This window comes from Dryobates pubescens, chromosome 3 (genome assembly GCF_014839835.1).
Source record: "Dryobates pubescens isolate bDryPub1 chromosome 3, bDryPub1.pri, whole genome shotgun sequence".
Lineage (NCBI taxonomy): Eukaryota > Metazoa > Chordata > Aves > Piciformes > Picidae > Dryobates > Dryobates pubescens.
The window spans coordinates 14,276,175-14,291,092 of record NC_071614.1 but is presented as its reverse complement, the minus strand read 5'-3'; the positions used below and the strand labels follow the sequence as shown (position 1 = coordinate 14,291,092).

Genomic DNA, 14,918 nt, shown 5'->3' with positions numbered 1-14,918 from the left:
TCCCTCTCCTGTTCACACCCTTCTCATGCACTCCTGCTCTATTTTCCATACTGTACAGAGAGGAACTTAGCAAAGTTCAGCTCTGTTCAGCTGCCTGGGGTATGCTTGCATTGTGTCACCTGCATGGGAGGGAGCAGTGGAAGTTTGAGAATGCTAAATGAGAGGGAAGGCTCTTATAAATGAACAGAAAACTCCTCTTGAATGTGTCCTTAGGAGATGTCTGAAGACTTCAGCACCATTGAGCTGTATTTTGGTAAACATTCCCCCTTGCTTTGTTCTGTCAGGGAAAGTTTGGCTCTGACATCTCTTTCAGTGCTCTCTTTGGGGGCTGTTTAAGGCCCTTTCACCAGCTGTCAGTGGGAGATCAAAAAGCAGCAGATGAGTGTAAAAGAAAAGCAGTAAGGAATGGCAAGCACTCCGTGGGTCTCCTTGTGTGCCTTGGGACTAGTCTGAAGCTGGGAACAGCTGAGTGTCCTGATGCCTTAGGCAAAGGAAACATGAGCATGAGGGAAAGCAGCAGTCTGGGTTTGAAAGCAGAGTGTTAAGGTTTTATTGTTTCATCCTTCCTGGCAGTGAGCTCACCAGAGTGCTACCAAAACCCTTTCTGTTGAAGACAGAGCCATGCTGCATGTGTGGCTGTCTAGAAATGTGTGGGGTTTGCCTCCCAAGGCAGGAAGGAAGTGGGTGCTTCCCCTCTGAGGGTGCTGCTGAGCTGCAGGAGGGAGAGCTGTCTCCTGCAGAAGCAGATGGGGTCGGGTGGTGGAGCTGCTGCGTGGCTCAGCTCCGTGCACAGTGCCAGGTGCTTGCAGAGCAGAGGACAAGCAGGTCAAAGGTATTGTAGGTAAGGGTAAGGCAGTGCTGAGCCTGCTCTCTCCTCTTGTCTCCATTTCCAGAGGAGTGTGAGATTCTCCCAGACCAGGCCTCTTGGGTACAGCAAAGTGCTTCTCATACTTTTAGGAGCAAGGATGAGCACTGTGCTTTCAGAATGTGGCAATTGCTGTTCTGGAGCAGCACTGAGAAAGACCTGAGAATTGTAAGGGAGAGTGGCTGCTGCCAAAGCAAAGTAGTCTGAGATGGGCCCAGTTCAACAAGGCCAAGTGCAAGGTCCTGCATCTGGGTCAGGGCAATCCCCAGTGTCCATGCAAGCTAGAGGAGGAATGAATTGAGAGCAGCCCTGCAGAGGTGCTGGTAGATGAAAGGCTGGCTATGAACTGCCTGTGTCTTGCTGGCCAGCTGTAGCCTGGGCTGCATCAAAAGAAGTGTAGCCAGGAGGTCAGGGGAGGGGATTCTGCCACTCTGCTCTCATGACATCCGCTGCAGTCCTGTGTCCAGCCCTGGAGCCTCCCACCCAGGAAAAGCATAGGCCTGTCAGAGCAGGTGCAGGGAAGAGCCACAAGAATGATCTGAGGGCTGGAACACCTCTGCTGTGAAGAGATGAGTTGGAATTGTTCAGCATGAGGAAGCAAAGGCTGCAGGGCTTGCAGCCTTTCAGTATCTAGAGGTGGCTTACTGGAAAGATTTGGGACAGGCTTCTTGGCAGGGCCTGTTGTGGCAGGACAAGGGCTGGAAACTGAAGGAGGAAGCTTTGCATTGGGAGAATAATTCTTTTGTGATGGGTGTGGTGAGACCCTGGAACAGGTTTTCCAGGGAGGTTGTAGATGCCACACGACTGGAAGTGTTAAAGGCCAAGTGGAATGGGGCTTTGAGCAAAGTGATCAGTGAAAGGTGTCCCTGCCCAGAGCCAGAGGGGCTGGAACAAGATATCTTTGAAGGTGTCATCCCATCCAAACTCTGGTGAGTCTGTGAAAGGAGGCATTGAAAAGATCCCTTCCCTGTGCTGGTCTCAGGAATGGCCCAGTCATCCATTACAGGAGCTTTGCCTGTTTCGTCTTGGAAGTTCCTGTGCCTCTTCCTCTCCTTGGGGTTGATGGAGTGAAGGTGCAGCTGGATTCATGCTGACAGAAGAGTTTGTCATCCCCATGCAGTTGTCACTTTGGCTGCATGCCCAGCTGGGAAGATGACACAGTATAGATTGATAGGGATTTCTGGAAGCTTGCAGCCCATTTTGCCCAGACTTCTGGAATGTATCAGATTTTAGTTTTTAAGGTGATTTGAATTACTTATAGATGAATAAAACCAGCTACTGCCCTGAGAAGCCCAAGGCCAGGCGTCCTTTGGTGTGTGCTGCAGTGCTGCCATCCCAGGGGCAGCAGCACTGCTCTCTGGATGGCAGCTGAGTTGTGTTGGCTGTGGCTCCATCTTGGCAGGGAAAATGGCTTCTTGTGGCAGAGGCTGGAATTTGTCTGGCTAGAAATTGTGACTACCTTTAATGGTGAGCTCCTGTGTATGGAGCAAAGCTCTGATCATTTGAATCCTTCCCTGTTCTCAGCTGCTGGAATACAGAAGAGAAATCCCTCAGGGCTGTGCATTTTGCATCAGCTGCCTTAGGTGCTGGCAGTCTGCTGGGTATACAGAAGCACAAGTTCTCTTCCACTATTTCTGTATGTGAGCAGTATGCCAATCTCACCCAAAATTCAGAGTAGAGCCTGAAAACAAACTTCCTTAAAGCAGGATTTCTGTTCAGCAGTGGGGAGGCTTTTCAAAGTGCACTTCAGCATTTACACCTGACACCTTCACTGGCTTTGGAGGCTAGATGCAGCTCTCCCTGGCTGGCAGTCCATTCCCCCAAGCTGGGCTCTCTGCCTGCCATGCCTGGCCTTGGGTGCTTGAGTTTGGGTTTGGTTATTGGTTTTCTCCCCACTGGGTGCCTTTTTGTGCTTTCTCTTGCCCACAGGGTGGGCAGCTCCCAGCTGCAGTGCAGCACAACTGGAAGACAGGGAGGTGGTTGACAACAGTCTGCTTTTTCAGATGCTTGAACAGCTTTGATGAGGAATCACAGAATGGTCTGGGTTGGAAGGGGCCTCCAGAGTTCATCCAGTCCAACTCTGCAGCCAGCAGGGACATCCTTCACGAGGTCAGGCTGCCCAGGACAAGGAAGCCTTTTCCAGGTGTATGACACTAAAGCCAGGCCACAACAGTCATGCTTGGAACAGCTCCTTCAGCTCTTGTCTGTAACACTCCCTTCCTTCTCGAGGCTTTCAGAAGCCTTGGCTGGAGCAGAGGGCTCAGCCCCTAGGCTGTTGTGATGTTCCAGCAGTCATCATTTTGATGGCTGTGATGAACCCAGCTCACAGCAGGCAGCCTGGAGCAGTTCAGTACTTACCCAGAAAGCAAACCCTGTGAGGTGCTGCATCAACACAGTTACCTCAGTGCCATTCACACAGCAGGGCACACCTGCAGGACTTCTCTTGTGTGGCTGAGTCCTGAGTCTTCACCTGGCTATGGACTGAGCTGCACACTGGTGGAGCAGAGCTCCTGTCAGCCAGGTGACCAGGACCTGCCAGGGGGAGGCTCAGGGTCAGCTATTGATGCCAGTCTGAAACTGTGGTTCCTGCAGACAAGCCGTCAACTGGAACAGAGAGGTGGAACATCTCCAACAGCTTTTAGCTCAGGAATACAAATGTCCAACAGGAAGAGACATCTTTGTACTGCTTGGCTTTTCTTTCTCTGTGTGGAGTCCTCTGCTGTGCTGTTTGCTGAGCTGCAGCATGGTTAGCAACCCATCTGAGCTTTCTTCTGCCAAAATCGAAGATCAGAGCAGTAGCCCCAGAGTGATTCCTTCAAGATGTTGTGCACTCATGGTAGGAGCAGGGTGTGGGCTCTAGGAGCAAAAATTTCAGATTGGAGGTCAGTGGTAAGGAGAATATTGCATTCCCTTTCCATGTCTTTGAGTCCAGGGGCACCTGCAGACTGCCAGTGCTGGCTTGCAGCAACTCCTCTGGGTAGAGCTGCACAGAGCTGTGTGGTAAGCACTCCAGCTCCACTCATTTGCATCCTTGCTTCCATGGTTTGGGGTATTTTATGCTTCTTGCTTTATTTTCTCTTGCTTCTCCTGAGATCATTCCTTCCAAGGTTAGGTTGCTTGCACTTCAAGTGCATAGTGCCACCGAGCCTGGCAGGGCTGCTGCCACTCCTGGGGTTGCACTGAGGCCAGCAGAACTCACTCCTCAAAATGCCCTTGGTTGGTCCTGCTGAAAAGAGCAAACTTTGCAATTTATGACAGCCTGGAAAGTAGGAACTACACCATGTGAAAAGAGCTGCAGAGTTTGGACAACAGTGACATAGACTTGGCAAGGAACCCAGGGAGGCGGAGATTCAGTTGGAAAAGCCCTCCAAGGAATAGAATCACAGAACAGCTCTGCTTGGAAGAGAGCTCCAAGCTCAGCCAGACCAACCCAAGGCTGCACTGCAGGCTCAACACCAAACCAGGTCCCTAAGCCCCAGGGCCACAGCTGCTGGAACACCCCCAGGGATAGGGACTCCAGCACTGCCCTGGGCAGCCTCTGCCAATGGCTGAGATCCCTTCCAGGGCAGAAAGATTTCCTGAGCTCCAGCCTGAGCCTCCCCTGGGGCAGCTTGGAACCATTGCCTCTGCTCCTGTCCCTTGCCACCAAGGAGCAGAGGCTGTCCCCTCCTCACTCCAACCTCCCTACAGCATCAGAGAATGAACCAGGTTGAGAAAGACCTCCAAGATGATCAAGTCCAACCAATCAGCCAGCCCTAACTAATTAACCAGGCCATGGCAGTCTTGTCTTAAACACCTCCAGGGATGGTGTCTCCACCACCACCCAGGGCAGCACATCCCAATGGCCAATCTCTCTGTGAAGAACTTCTTCACCTCCAGCCTAAACCTTCCCTGGCCCAGCTTGAGATTGTGTCCTCTTGTTCTGGTGCTGGCTGCCTGGGAGAAGAGACCAACCCCCACCTGGCTACAACCTCCCTTCAGGGAGTTGGAGAGAGCAAGAAGGTCTCCCCTGAGCCTCCTCTTCTGCAGGCTAAGCAACCCCAGCTCCCTCAGCCTCTCCTCACAGGGCTGTGCTCCAGACCCCTCCCCAGCTTTGTTGCCCTTCTCTGGACACCTTCCAGCAGCTCAACCTCTTTCCTAAGCTGAGGAGCCCAGAACTGGACACAGGACTCAAGGTGTGGCCTAACCAGTGCAGTGTACAGGGGCACAATGACCTCCCTGCTGCTGCTGGCCACACTGTTCCTGATGCAGGCCAGGATGCCATTGGCCCTCTTGGCTGCCTGGGCACACTGCTGGCTCATGTTCAGCTGCTGTCCACCACTACCCCCAGGTCCCTCTCTGCCTGGCTGCTCTCAGCCACTCTGACCCCAGCCTGTAGCACTGCCTGGGGTTGTTGTGGCCAATGTATAGAACCTGGCCCTTGGATGTGTTCAATTTCCTGCCCTTGGACTCTGCCCATCTGTCCAGCCTGGCAAGGTCCCTCTGCAGAGCTCTCCTACCCTCCTGCCCTCATCCAGATCCTCAGTAAAGCTACTGAACAGGATGGGGCCCAGCACTGATCCCTGGGGGACACCACTGGTGCCTGGCTGCCAGCTGGCTGTGGCACCATTCACCACCACTCTCTGGGCTCAGCCTCCAGCCAGTTCCGAACCCAGCTCAGAGAGCTGCTGTCCAGGGGCTGACAGCTGTCTTGGGGACAGCCTCAGCCTCCTCTCCAGCCTGAACACCCCCAGCTCCCTCAGCCCCTCCTTGTAGCCCAGGTGCTCCAAGCCCTTCTCCAGCCTCTGGACCATCCCCCTGTGAGCACAGGCTCAGTGATCTGGGGCTGGGGGCTTGGAGCAAAGCAGTCTGAGGGCTGCCCTCGTTGCTGGGGATAAAGATGTGCAGGACTGGAGCCAGGCTCTGCTCAGAGATGTCCAAGGACAGCACAAGGGGCACTGGGGGCAAGCTGGAGCAGAGGAGGAGCCACAGGAACAGGAGGGGAAACTTTGTCACTGTGAGGGTGCCGGAGCCTGGAGCAGGCTGCCCAGAGAGGTTGTGGAGTCTCCTGCTCTGGAGCCTTTCCAGCCCCACCTGGATGTGTTCTGTGTGCCCTGCCCTGGGTACCCTGCTCTGGCAGGGGTTGGGCTGGGTGATCTCTGGAGGTGCCTTCCAGCCCCTGCTGTCCTGCAGTTGTAACACCGGAGAGTGTCAGCTGGGGAGCAGAGCAGCATGGCTGTGCCTTTAGTCCCTGCCGTTCAGAGCAGGGTTTCTTGGCAGACCTCCAGGGAGGTCACTCCTACCCCCGCATGTGGGTGCAGTGCTCAGAGTCAGCAGGAGAGGCTTGGAGGCAGAGAGCAAGCTGCTGCGGCGCCTGGAGTGCCTGCTGCAGACACCGCTCAGTGGCTCCCTGCTGCTGCCCTGCCCCTCCCCCCCTGCTGCCCTGCCCCTCCCCCCCTGCTGCCCTGCCCCTCCCCCCCCGTGCCCCCCCGTTCCTGCCCCTCTCGCAGGCTGGGCCGCAGTGCAGCGCTCTGCTCCCTGCGCACAGTGTGCGCCGCTGCGAGAGCCTGGGGCAGGCACCCGTGGCCTGAGCTCAGCTGTATGTGTTTCAACGAGGCCCAGGGCCAGGCCCTGCCCTTGGCTCACAACAGCCCCATGGTTCTCCAGGCGTGGGGCAGAGTGGCTGCAAACTGCCCGGCAGAGAAAGCCCTGGGGGTGCTGGGTGCCAGCAGCTGGAGAGGAGCCAGGGGGTGCCCTGCTGGCTGACAAGTTTTCTCACTACAAGAAGGACATTGAGGTGCTGAAGAGCGTCCAGAGAAGGGCAATAACGCTGGGGAAAGGTCTGGAGAGCAGGGCTGGGGGCTGGGGGGTGTTCAGCCTGGAGAAGAGGAGGCTGAGGGAGACCTCAATGCTCTCTGCAGCTCCCTGGAAGGAGGTGGCAGGGGTGGGGGTGGAATTGGACTCTTTTTCCCCAGTCTCAGGTGATAGAAGGAGAGGAAAGGGCCTGGAGTTGTGCCAGGGGAGGCTGAGGTTGGAGAGGAAGGAAAAAATTCTTTGCTGCCAGAGTGGTCAGGGACTGGCAGAGGCTGCCCAGGGAGGTGGTGGAGTCCCCATCCCTGGAGGTGTTCCAGAAAGGTGAGGCCATGGCACTTGGGGACAGGATTTGGTGGCCTGGTGGTGCTGGGTTGAAGGTTACTTAGTCTTAAAGGTCTGTTCCAAGCAAAACAATTCTGTGGTTCTGAATTTGTTCTGATGCAGTGAACCAAGTCCTATCCCTGCCCTGGGCTGTCCCAGGCTTTGTGAGTTGTGTTGGGGGGCTGGCAGTGCAGGGCAGGGCCCTGCAGCACAGGCATGAGGGGAAGCAAGAGTGCCTCACTGATTGTCCTGCTGGCACTGGCTCTGGGTTTATCTGTTTGTTCTCCTGCTCTTCAGTTGGTAGCACATAAGACCCTCAATGGGAAGGTTGTGAGTTCAAGCCTGCAGTGGGCAGTAGTGGCCTCCCTACTCTAGTCATGAGGTCTGTGGTGACAGGTTGGACTCGATGATCTTTGAGGTCTCTTCCAACCTTAGTGATACTGAATACTGAAAATCAGTACGGTATCAGCTTCACTACAGTTTTTACTGTCTCACCGTCTACAGCCCAGCAGGGAGCTGGGATGAGCAACCATCCCCATGTGCTGGTGGGGTGTGATGTGGTAAGGGCACAGAGTTGGGTCATCTGTGGTCTGTGAGTGACCGGGGCTTTGTGTGGAGCCCTTCCCCATGCAAGGAGGCAGCAGTGGCTGGGGGCTGCCTGGGGGTTCAAAACCAATCGGTAATCTGGGGAGTCTTTTGTGTTAGCAAAACTCACAAGGTGAACTCATTCTCTTCCCTCTCCTTCTCACAGGAGCAGCCATGGGGTGCATTAAAAGCAAAGAAGATAAAGGTCCAGGCCTGAAGTACAGAGCTGAGAGTGCCCCAGAGCCTGTCATCACCCACGGCAGCCACTTCGGCTCTGACTCCAGCCAGGCTTCGCAGTCACCGTCAGTAAAGGGATCAGCAGTGAACTTTAACAGTCATTCCATGACTCCTTTTGGAGGGCCCTCAGGAATGACGCCCTTTGGAGGAGCATCCTCTTCATTTTCAGCTGTGCCAAGTCCATATCCTAGTACTTTAACAGGTAAGTGTTACAGCAAATGATGCTGTCACTGTCACTCACAGAATCACAGCGTGGCTCAGGCTGGAAGGGACCTCAGAGGTCATGTTCTCCAACCCCTCTGCCATGGTCAGGGACACCTCTCAACTAGAATTGATTGCCCAAGGCCTCATCCAACCTGGCTTTGAACACCCCCAGGGAGGAGGCAGCCACAGCCTCCCTGGGCAGCCTGTGCCAGAGTCTCACAATCCTCCTACTGAAGAGCTTTTTCCTCAACTCCACTCTAACCCTGCTCTGCCTCAGCTTCAAACCATTCCCCCTTGGCCTGTCTCTAGATACCCTCAGGAGAAGTCCTTCTGCAGCCTTTCTGTAGGATCCCTTCAGGTACTGGAAGGCAGCTCTGAGGTCCCCCAGGAGCCTTCTCCTCTCCAGGCTGAACACCCCCAGCTCCCTCAGCCTGTGCTCACAGCAGAGCTGCTCCAGCCCTGGGATCCTCACTGTGACCACTGCCAGCTCTGTGTCCTTCTGTTATTGTTGTTGCTGTTAGTAAAGCTTAAAAATCATATTCCAAACACCACCTGTCCACAGCAGTCAGTTACAAATGTACAGCCAGCAGCCTTTGCTGCTCAGTTCACCATGATCACTAGTGCCTGGCACTTGGCAGGGGCTGCCTGGCTTGGCATTTGTGTCTTGGAGGTGATTTTAGCATCACAGAGAAACTGAAGGCTTTCTAAAGGCAGTAAGGGAAATGGTTGCTAATACTGTGTTAGGAATTGCAAGCTGCTGAAGGAATGCCTGTGGAGAAGGGCTTTAACATGTGGAGAGAGGTGCAAAATGAAACCACTTCAGGAGATAGAGGTTGGAAACTGATCTTCAGACTTGTTAGCTGTGAGTTCCTTTGATGCAACGTTGAATCTGTTCATCTCTGCAGCTGCAGAGGTTCTGCAGTGTGATCTATCTGCTCTGGGAAGCAAAGGAGCAGGGCTCCCAGGGGTGGGGTCAGTTCAGCACCAAACAGAAAATGCCCAAATCCAATGGAGAAGGCTCCAAGAGCTGCTCAGGTGACTGAGAGCCTCTGAAGGGGCAGCATTTGACAGGCATCTGCACACTGGCTGTTGTAAACTCACCTTTATCATAGAGTCTTAAAACATCCCTGGAAAGGCATTTGCCCTGTGCAGGCTGACTGCAGGCTTTGCAGGAAGCTGAGAGTTGTTCCTCCTTTGAGAGAAATAGAGGAGAGAGTAGCTGTGGAGGCTTTGCACAGACACTTCCCCTCAAATGGGCAGTGATTCCCTCTCACTCTAGCTCTGGTGTCTCCACAGAGCTCTCATGTTAGCACAGTTACAGTCCCTGCACATGTGCTTTGTTGTGGTGCTGCTCAAAAGCTTTTAAACACCAGAGATTGGAGATCCATGGTAAACATCTGTGGCTTTGCCATCAGGCAATTCCAGAGGGGAATTGTTAGGTGGTGTGGCTTTAAGCACAGCCAGGCCCCACACAGCCCTGCACACAGCTGCCCCCCACCCCTCACAGAATCACAGAGCTCACCCAGCCCAGCCCTCGGCCCAGAACTGAGAGGTCAACTCTAAACCATGGCCCTCCCTCCCAGCAGTATGGGAGGCAAATCTGGGAGCAAATTGCAACCCCCTTAGAGTGAGAAAAGGAGAATTGAACAGAGCAGTGCAAAGAGGAAGGAAGGAATTGCAAGGTGCCTGCAGGCTGGTGAAGTCCCTGCTGACGGAAGAAGGGGAAACAGCAGCCCCATCTTCAATAGGGGAAAAAGGAAGACCCAGGGAACTCCAGGCCAGTCAGTCTGGCCTCTCTCTGCCTGGCAGGGTCATGGAGCAGATCCTCCTGAAGCCCTTGCTGAGGCCTATGGAAAATGAAGCAGAGGTGATTGGTGGTAACCAGCAGGGCTTCAGCAAGGGCAAACCCTAGCTGATGAACATGATGGAAGCACAGCATCAGTGGACAAGGGAAGAGCAACTGATAGCATCTCCCTGGGCTTGTGTAAAGCATTGACCCTGTCCCACCTGACAAACTGGAACAGCATGGACTGGAGGGGTGGCCACTGGCTGGGTAAGGAACTGGCTGGATGGCTGCACTCAGAGAGTTGTGGTCAATGGCTCAGAGTCCACATGCAGAGCAGTGGCAAGTGGTGTCCCTCAGGGGTCAGTGCTGGGACCAGTGCTGTGTAACATCTTTGTCAGGGCCATGGGCAGTGGCACTGAGGCTCCCTCAGCAAGGCTGAGATGACACCAAGCTGTGTGGTCTGGCTGCACACTGGAGGGAAGGATCCATCCAGAGGGACCTGGACAGGCTGCAGAGCTGGGACCAAGACAACTTGCAGCACTGCCTCCAGTTCTGGGGCCCCCAGCACAAGAAGGACCTGGAGCTGCTGGTGAGGGTCCTGAGGAGGCCATGAAATGATCAGAGGGCTGCAGAACCTCCCCTGTGGGGACAGGCTGGGAGAGTTGGGGCTGTTCAGCCTGGAGGAGGCTCTGGAGAGACCTCAGAACAACCTTCCAGTACCTGGAAGAGCTCCGGGAGAGCTGGGGAGGGACTTGGGACAAGGGCTGGGAGTGCCAGGATGAGAGGCAATGGCTTTGAGCTGGGAGAGGAGAGATTGAGGCTGGAGATGAGGAAGAAATTCTTGAGAGTGAGGCTGGTGAGACTCTGGCAGAGGTTGCCCAGGGAGGCTGTAGATGTCCCCTCCCCAGAGGTGTTCAAGGCCAGGCTGGATGAGGCCTTGAGGAGGCTGTGCTGGTGGGAGGTGTCCCTGGGTGTCCATGGAATTAGGTGATCTTTAAGGTCACAGAATCTCAGAATGTTAGGGGCTGGAAGGGACCTCCAGAGGTCATCCAGTCCAACCCCCTGCCAGAGCAGGGGCACCCAGGGCAGCTCACACAGGAACACATCCAGGTGGGCTTTGAATAGCTCCAGAGAGGGAGACTCCACAACCCCCCATGAGGATCCATGAAGCAATAGAATTTAAGATCCTCAGGGCAGCTAGAAGGAGTATCCCAAGCTTGCAACCCTGGACTTCAGGCATGCAGACTTTGATCACTGCAGGGATCTGCTGGCCAAAGTGCCGTGGGACAAAGCCCTAGAGGGAAGAGGGGCCCAGGGCAGCTGGGCAATGTTCAAGGACCACCTTCCCCATGCCCAGGAGCAAAGTATACCCACCAGGAGGAAAGCAGGAGAGAATGCTGGGAGACCTGCCTGGATGAGCAAGGAGCTCCTGGGCACCCTGACACACAAAAAGAAGCTCTACAAGGAGTGGAAGAGAGGACAGCTGGAATGGGGGCATGTAAGGGAGCTGCCTGAGCAGCAAGAGCCCTGGTTAGAAAAGCTAAAGCTCAGTTAGAATTCAATCCAGCCAGGGAGACCCAGGGGAAGGGTAACCATTTCTATAGGTACAGTAAGGGTAAAAAGAAGCCTGGGGAAGGTGTGGGCCCCCTCAGAAAGCAAACAGCTGAGCTGGTGACAAGTGACATGGAGAAGGCTGAGGTTCTCAAGGACTTCCTTACCTCAGTCTTCACTGGCAAGGGCTCCAGCCACACTCCCAGAGTGATGGAAGATGATGGCAGGGACTGGAGGAAGAAACTGCCCCATGTGAGTGAAGATCAGGTTGTGACCATCTGAAGAACCTGAGAGTGTTCAAGTCCATGGGACCCAATGGGATACACCCAGGGGTGCTGAGGGGGCTGGGGAGGAGGTTGCTAAACCACTCTCCATCATATTCCAGAAGTCCTGGCAGTCTGGGGAGGTCCTCACTGACTGGAAAAGGGGAAACATAACTGTCATTGTCAAGAAGGGAAAGAGGGATGACCCAGGGGACTACAGGCCAGGCAGTCTCACCTCTGTGCCCTCTAAGATCATGGAGCAGAGCCTCCTGCAGGCACTGCTGAGGCAGAAGAATAACAAAGAGGCGACTGGGCACAAGCAGCAGGGCTGCACCAAGGTCAAATCCTGCCTGACAAACCTGCTGGCCTTCTGTGAGAAGGTCACAACATCAAGAGATGAAGGCTGAGCAGCTGACCTCATTGACCTGGGCCTGAGCAAAGCCTTCGACACTGTCCCACACCACATCCTGGTCTGCAAGCTGGGTTCCATAGATGGACCATTCAGTGGGTACAGAACTGGCTTGAGGGCTGCACCCAAAGGGTGGCTGGCAATGGTCCATGGCCAAGTGGAGGCCAGGGACAAGTGGAGTCTCTCAGGGCTCAGTCCTGGGACCAGGCTTGTTTAACATCTCTGTTGGTGCCATGGAGAGTGGCACTGAGGCTCCCTCAGCTCCAAGCTGTGTGGTGCAGCAGACAGCTGGAGGGAAGGATCCATCCAGAGGGACCTGGACAGGCTGCAGAGCTGGGCCTAAGCCAACCTCATGAGGTTCAACAAGGCCAAGGGCAAGGTCCTGCAGCTGGGTCAGGGCAATCCCAGGCACTGATAGAGGCTGGGCAGGGACTGGCTGGAGAGCAGCCCTGGAGAAAAGGCCTTGGGGGTGCTGGGGGAGGAGGAGCTCAAGAGGAGCCAGCAGTGAGCACTTGCAGCCCAGAGAGCCAAGCAGAGCCTGGGCTGCAGCAAGAGAAGTGTGGCCAGCAGGGCCAGGGAGGGGTTTCTGCCCCTCTGCTCCACTCTGCTGAGACCACAGCTGGAGCTCTGGGGCCAGTTCTGGAGCCTCTGTGCCAGGAAGGATCTGGAGGGGCTGGAAGGTGTCCAGAGCAGGGCCACGAGGAGGAGCAGAGGGCTGGAGCTGCTCTGCTGTGAGGACAGACTGAGGGAGTTGGGGTTGTGCAGGCTGGAGAGGAGAAGGCTCCCAGGAGACCTTCTTGTGGCCTTCCAGGATCTGCAGGGGGCTCCAAGAAAGCTGGGGAGGGACTTCTGAGGGTGTCAGGGAGGGATAGGACTGGGGGGGATGGAGCAAAACTAGAAGTGGGGATGAGCTTTAAAGTCCCTTCCAAACCAAACCATTCTTTGAATCTACAAAAGAGGAATGACTGCAGTAGTAAAGAAAGTGACAGACAAACCTGAGTGACAGCACAGGACCCCCTTAAGCCCCTACACAACTTGTGCCCACCCTCGGCACCCTCCACCTCCTCCCAGCACAGCAGCCAGCACGTTCATGGGATCAAGGCTGCCACTGGCTGGTTCAGCTGCCTCTCCTGGGCTGTCCTGCCTGGGCTGGCCTGGCTGTGTTCCCTGCCCCCCTTCCTGTGAACAGAGACCCCTACCCTAGCCAAACCCAGGCCATCATCCACTCCTTGTTCTGTACCATCTCTGGCATGCCCAGGAGGTAGCTAACAGTCAGCATCATGCAGGTACTTGCCCAAATGAAATCCCTTGCAGTACAGATTGGATCTCTCCATCCTCCTGCAGCACCCAGCAGGTGCTCCTAGGTGCCCATGGATGGGTTTGTCTTTGCCAGAAGCAGGACTGGCCCTGCCCATCCTAAGCTGTTCTCCAGGGCACCACAGGGGCTCTGTCCCTCTGCAGCAGTTTGGAGTGGCCAGGCCCTCACCTGCTTCCAGGGAGCATCTGCCCTGCCTCACCCCTGTGCCAGCTCTGCTCTGCTTTGGGTGAACATATTCAGAGATGAAATAGCATCAGAATTCTTTATTGCTCCTCATGCCTGAAATCTTCATCTCCTGCACCAGTCTTGATGTATTTCTGTGTTGGGTTGGTGCCTGGGTTTGGGTAGCAGGGGAGGGGGCTACTGGCATATCTCCTCTAAGGAGCTTCCAGAAGCTCCCCCAGCTGCAGGCTGGACCCATCTCTGTCCAAGGCCAAGGCAGTCAGCACCTCTGATAACACTGGAGAGGGGAAACCTGCTTGTTTGGGGAGCTCTCTAGTCCTGCTGGAGCCATGTGGATGCCCATGGTGGTGAGAAAGGAGCAGGGAGGCATTGCTGGAGCAGCTGTTGCCCTGTGGCCCCTGGAGAGATGGCAGCTGAGCCCTTGCAACCTCTAGAGATCAGTGGTGGAGAAGAGCCCTGCCTGCAGCCTGTGGAGGAGCCACACTGGAGCAGGCACTGCTCCTGAAGAAGTCCACAGCTCTGAGGGAAGCCCCATCTGGAGCAGTCTGTTGCTGCAAGGACCACAGAATATTTCCAGCTGGAAGAGAGCTCCAAGCTCATCCAGTCCAACCCAAGGCCCAGCACTGCAGGCTCAACACCAAACCAGGTCCCTAAGCCCCAGGGCCACAGCTCCTGGAACACCCCCAGGGATGGGGACTCCAGCACTGCCCTGGGCAGCCTCTTCCAATGGCTGAGATCCCTTCCAGGGCAGAAAGATTTCCTGAGCTCCAGCCTGAGCCTCCCCTGGGGCAGCTTGGAGCCATTGCCTCTGCTCCTGTCCCTTGCCACCAAGGAGCAGAGGCTGCCCCCTCCTCACTCCAACCTCCCTTCAGGGAGCTGCAGAGAGCAAGGAGGTCTCCCTCAGCCTCCTCCTCTCCAACCTGAACACCCCCAGCTCCCTTAGCCCTCCTCTAGCCCAGGGGCTCCAGGCCCTTCTCCAGCCTTGCTGCCCTGCTCTGGACAGGCTCCAGCCCCTCAATGTCCTTCCTGCAGGGAGGGCCCAGAGCTGAGCACAGCACTCGAGGTGTGGCCTCCCCAGTGCTGAGCACAGAGGGATGGTCACCTCCTGTCCCTGCTGCCCACCCTGCTTCTGACCCAAGCCAGGATACCATTGGCTTCCTTGGCCACCTGGGCACTGCTGGCTCCTGGTCAGTGACTGCCAACCAACACCCCCAGGTCCCTCTCCAAGCTGCAGCTTTCCATCCACACATCCCCAAGTCTGTAGCTCCCCATGGGGTTGTGGTGACCCAGGTGCAGGACCTGGCCCTTGGCCTTGTTGAACTTCATCCAATGAGCCTTGGCCATGGCTCTCACCTGTCCAGACCCTGCTGTAAGGCTCCCTGCCCTCTAGCAGCTGGACACAG

General features: G+C 55.6%; 1 protein-coding gene across 1 annotated transcript in view; it reads left to right on the top strand.

Moving 5' to 3' along the window:
- YES1 (YES proto-oncogene 1, Src family tyrosine kinase) overlaps positions 1-14,918 on the top strand; it is a 64,393-nt gene that overhangs the window by 25,304 nt on the left and 24,171 nt on the right. Inside the window, exon 2 of the mRNA XM_054179692.1 lies at positions 7,731-8,003. Coding sequence (XP_054035667.1) covers positions 7,739-8,003 — 265 coding nt within the window. The 5' untranslated portion in view covers positions 7,731-7,738. The remainder of the gene's footprint in view (positions 1-7,730; positions 8,004-14,918) is intronic.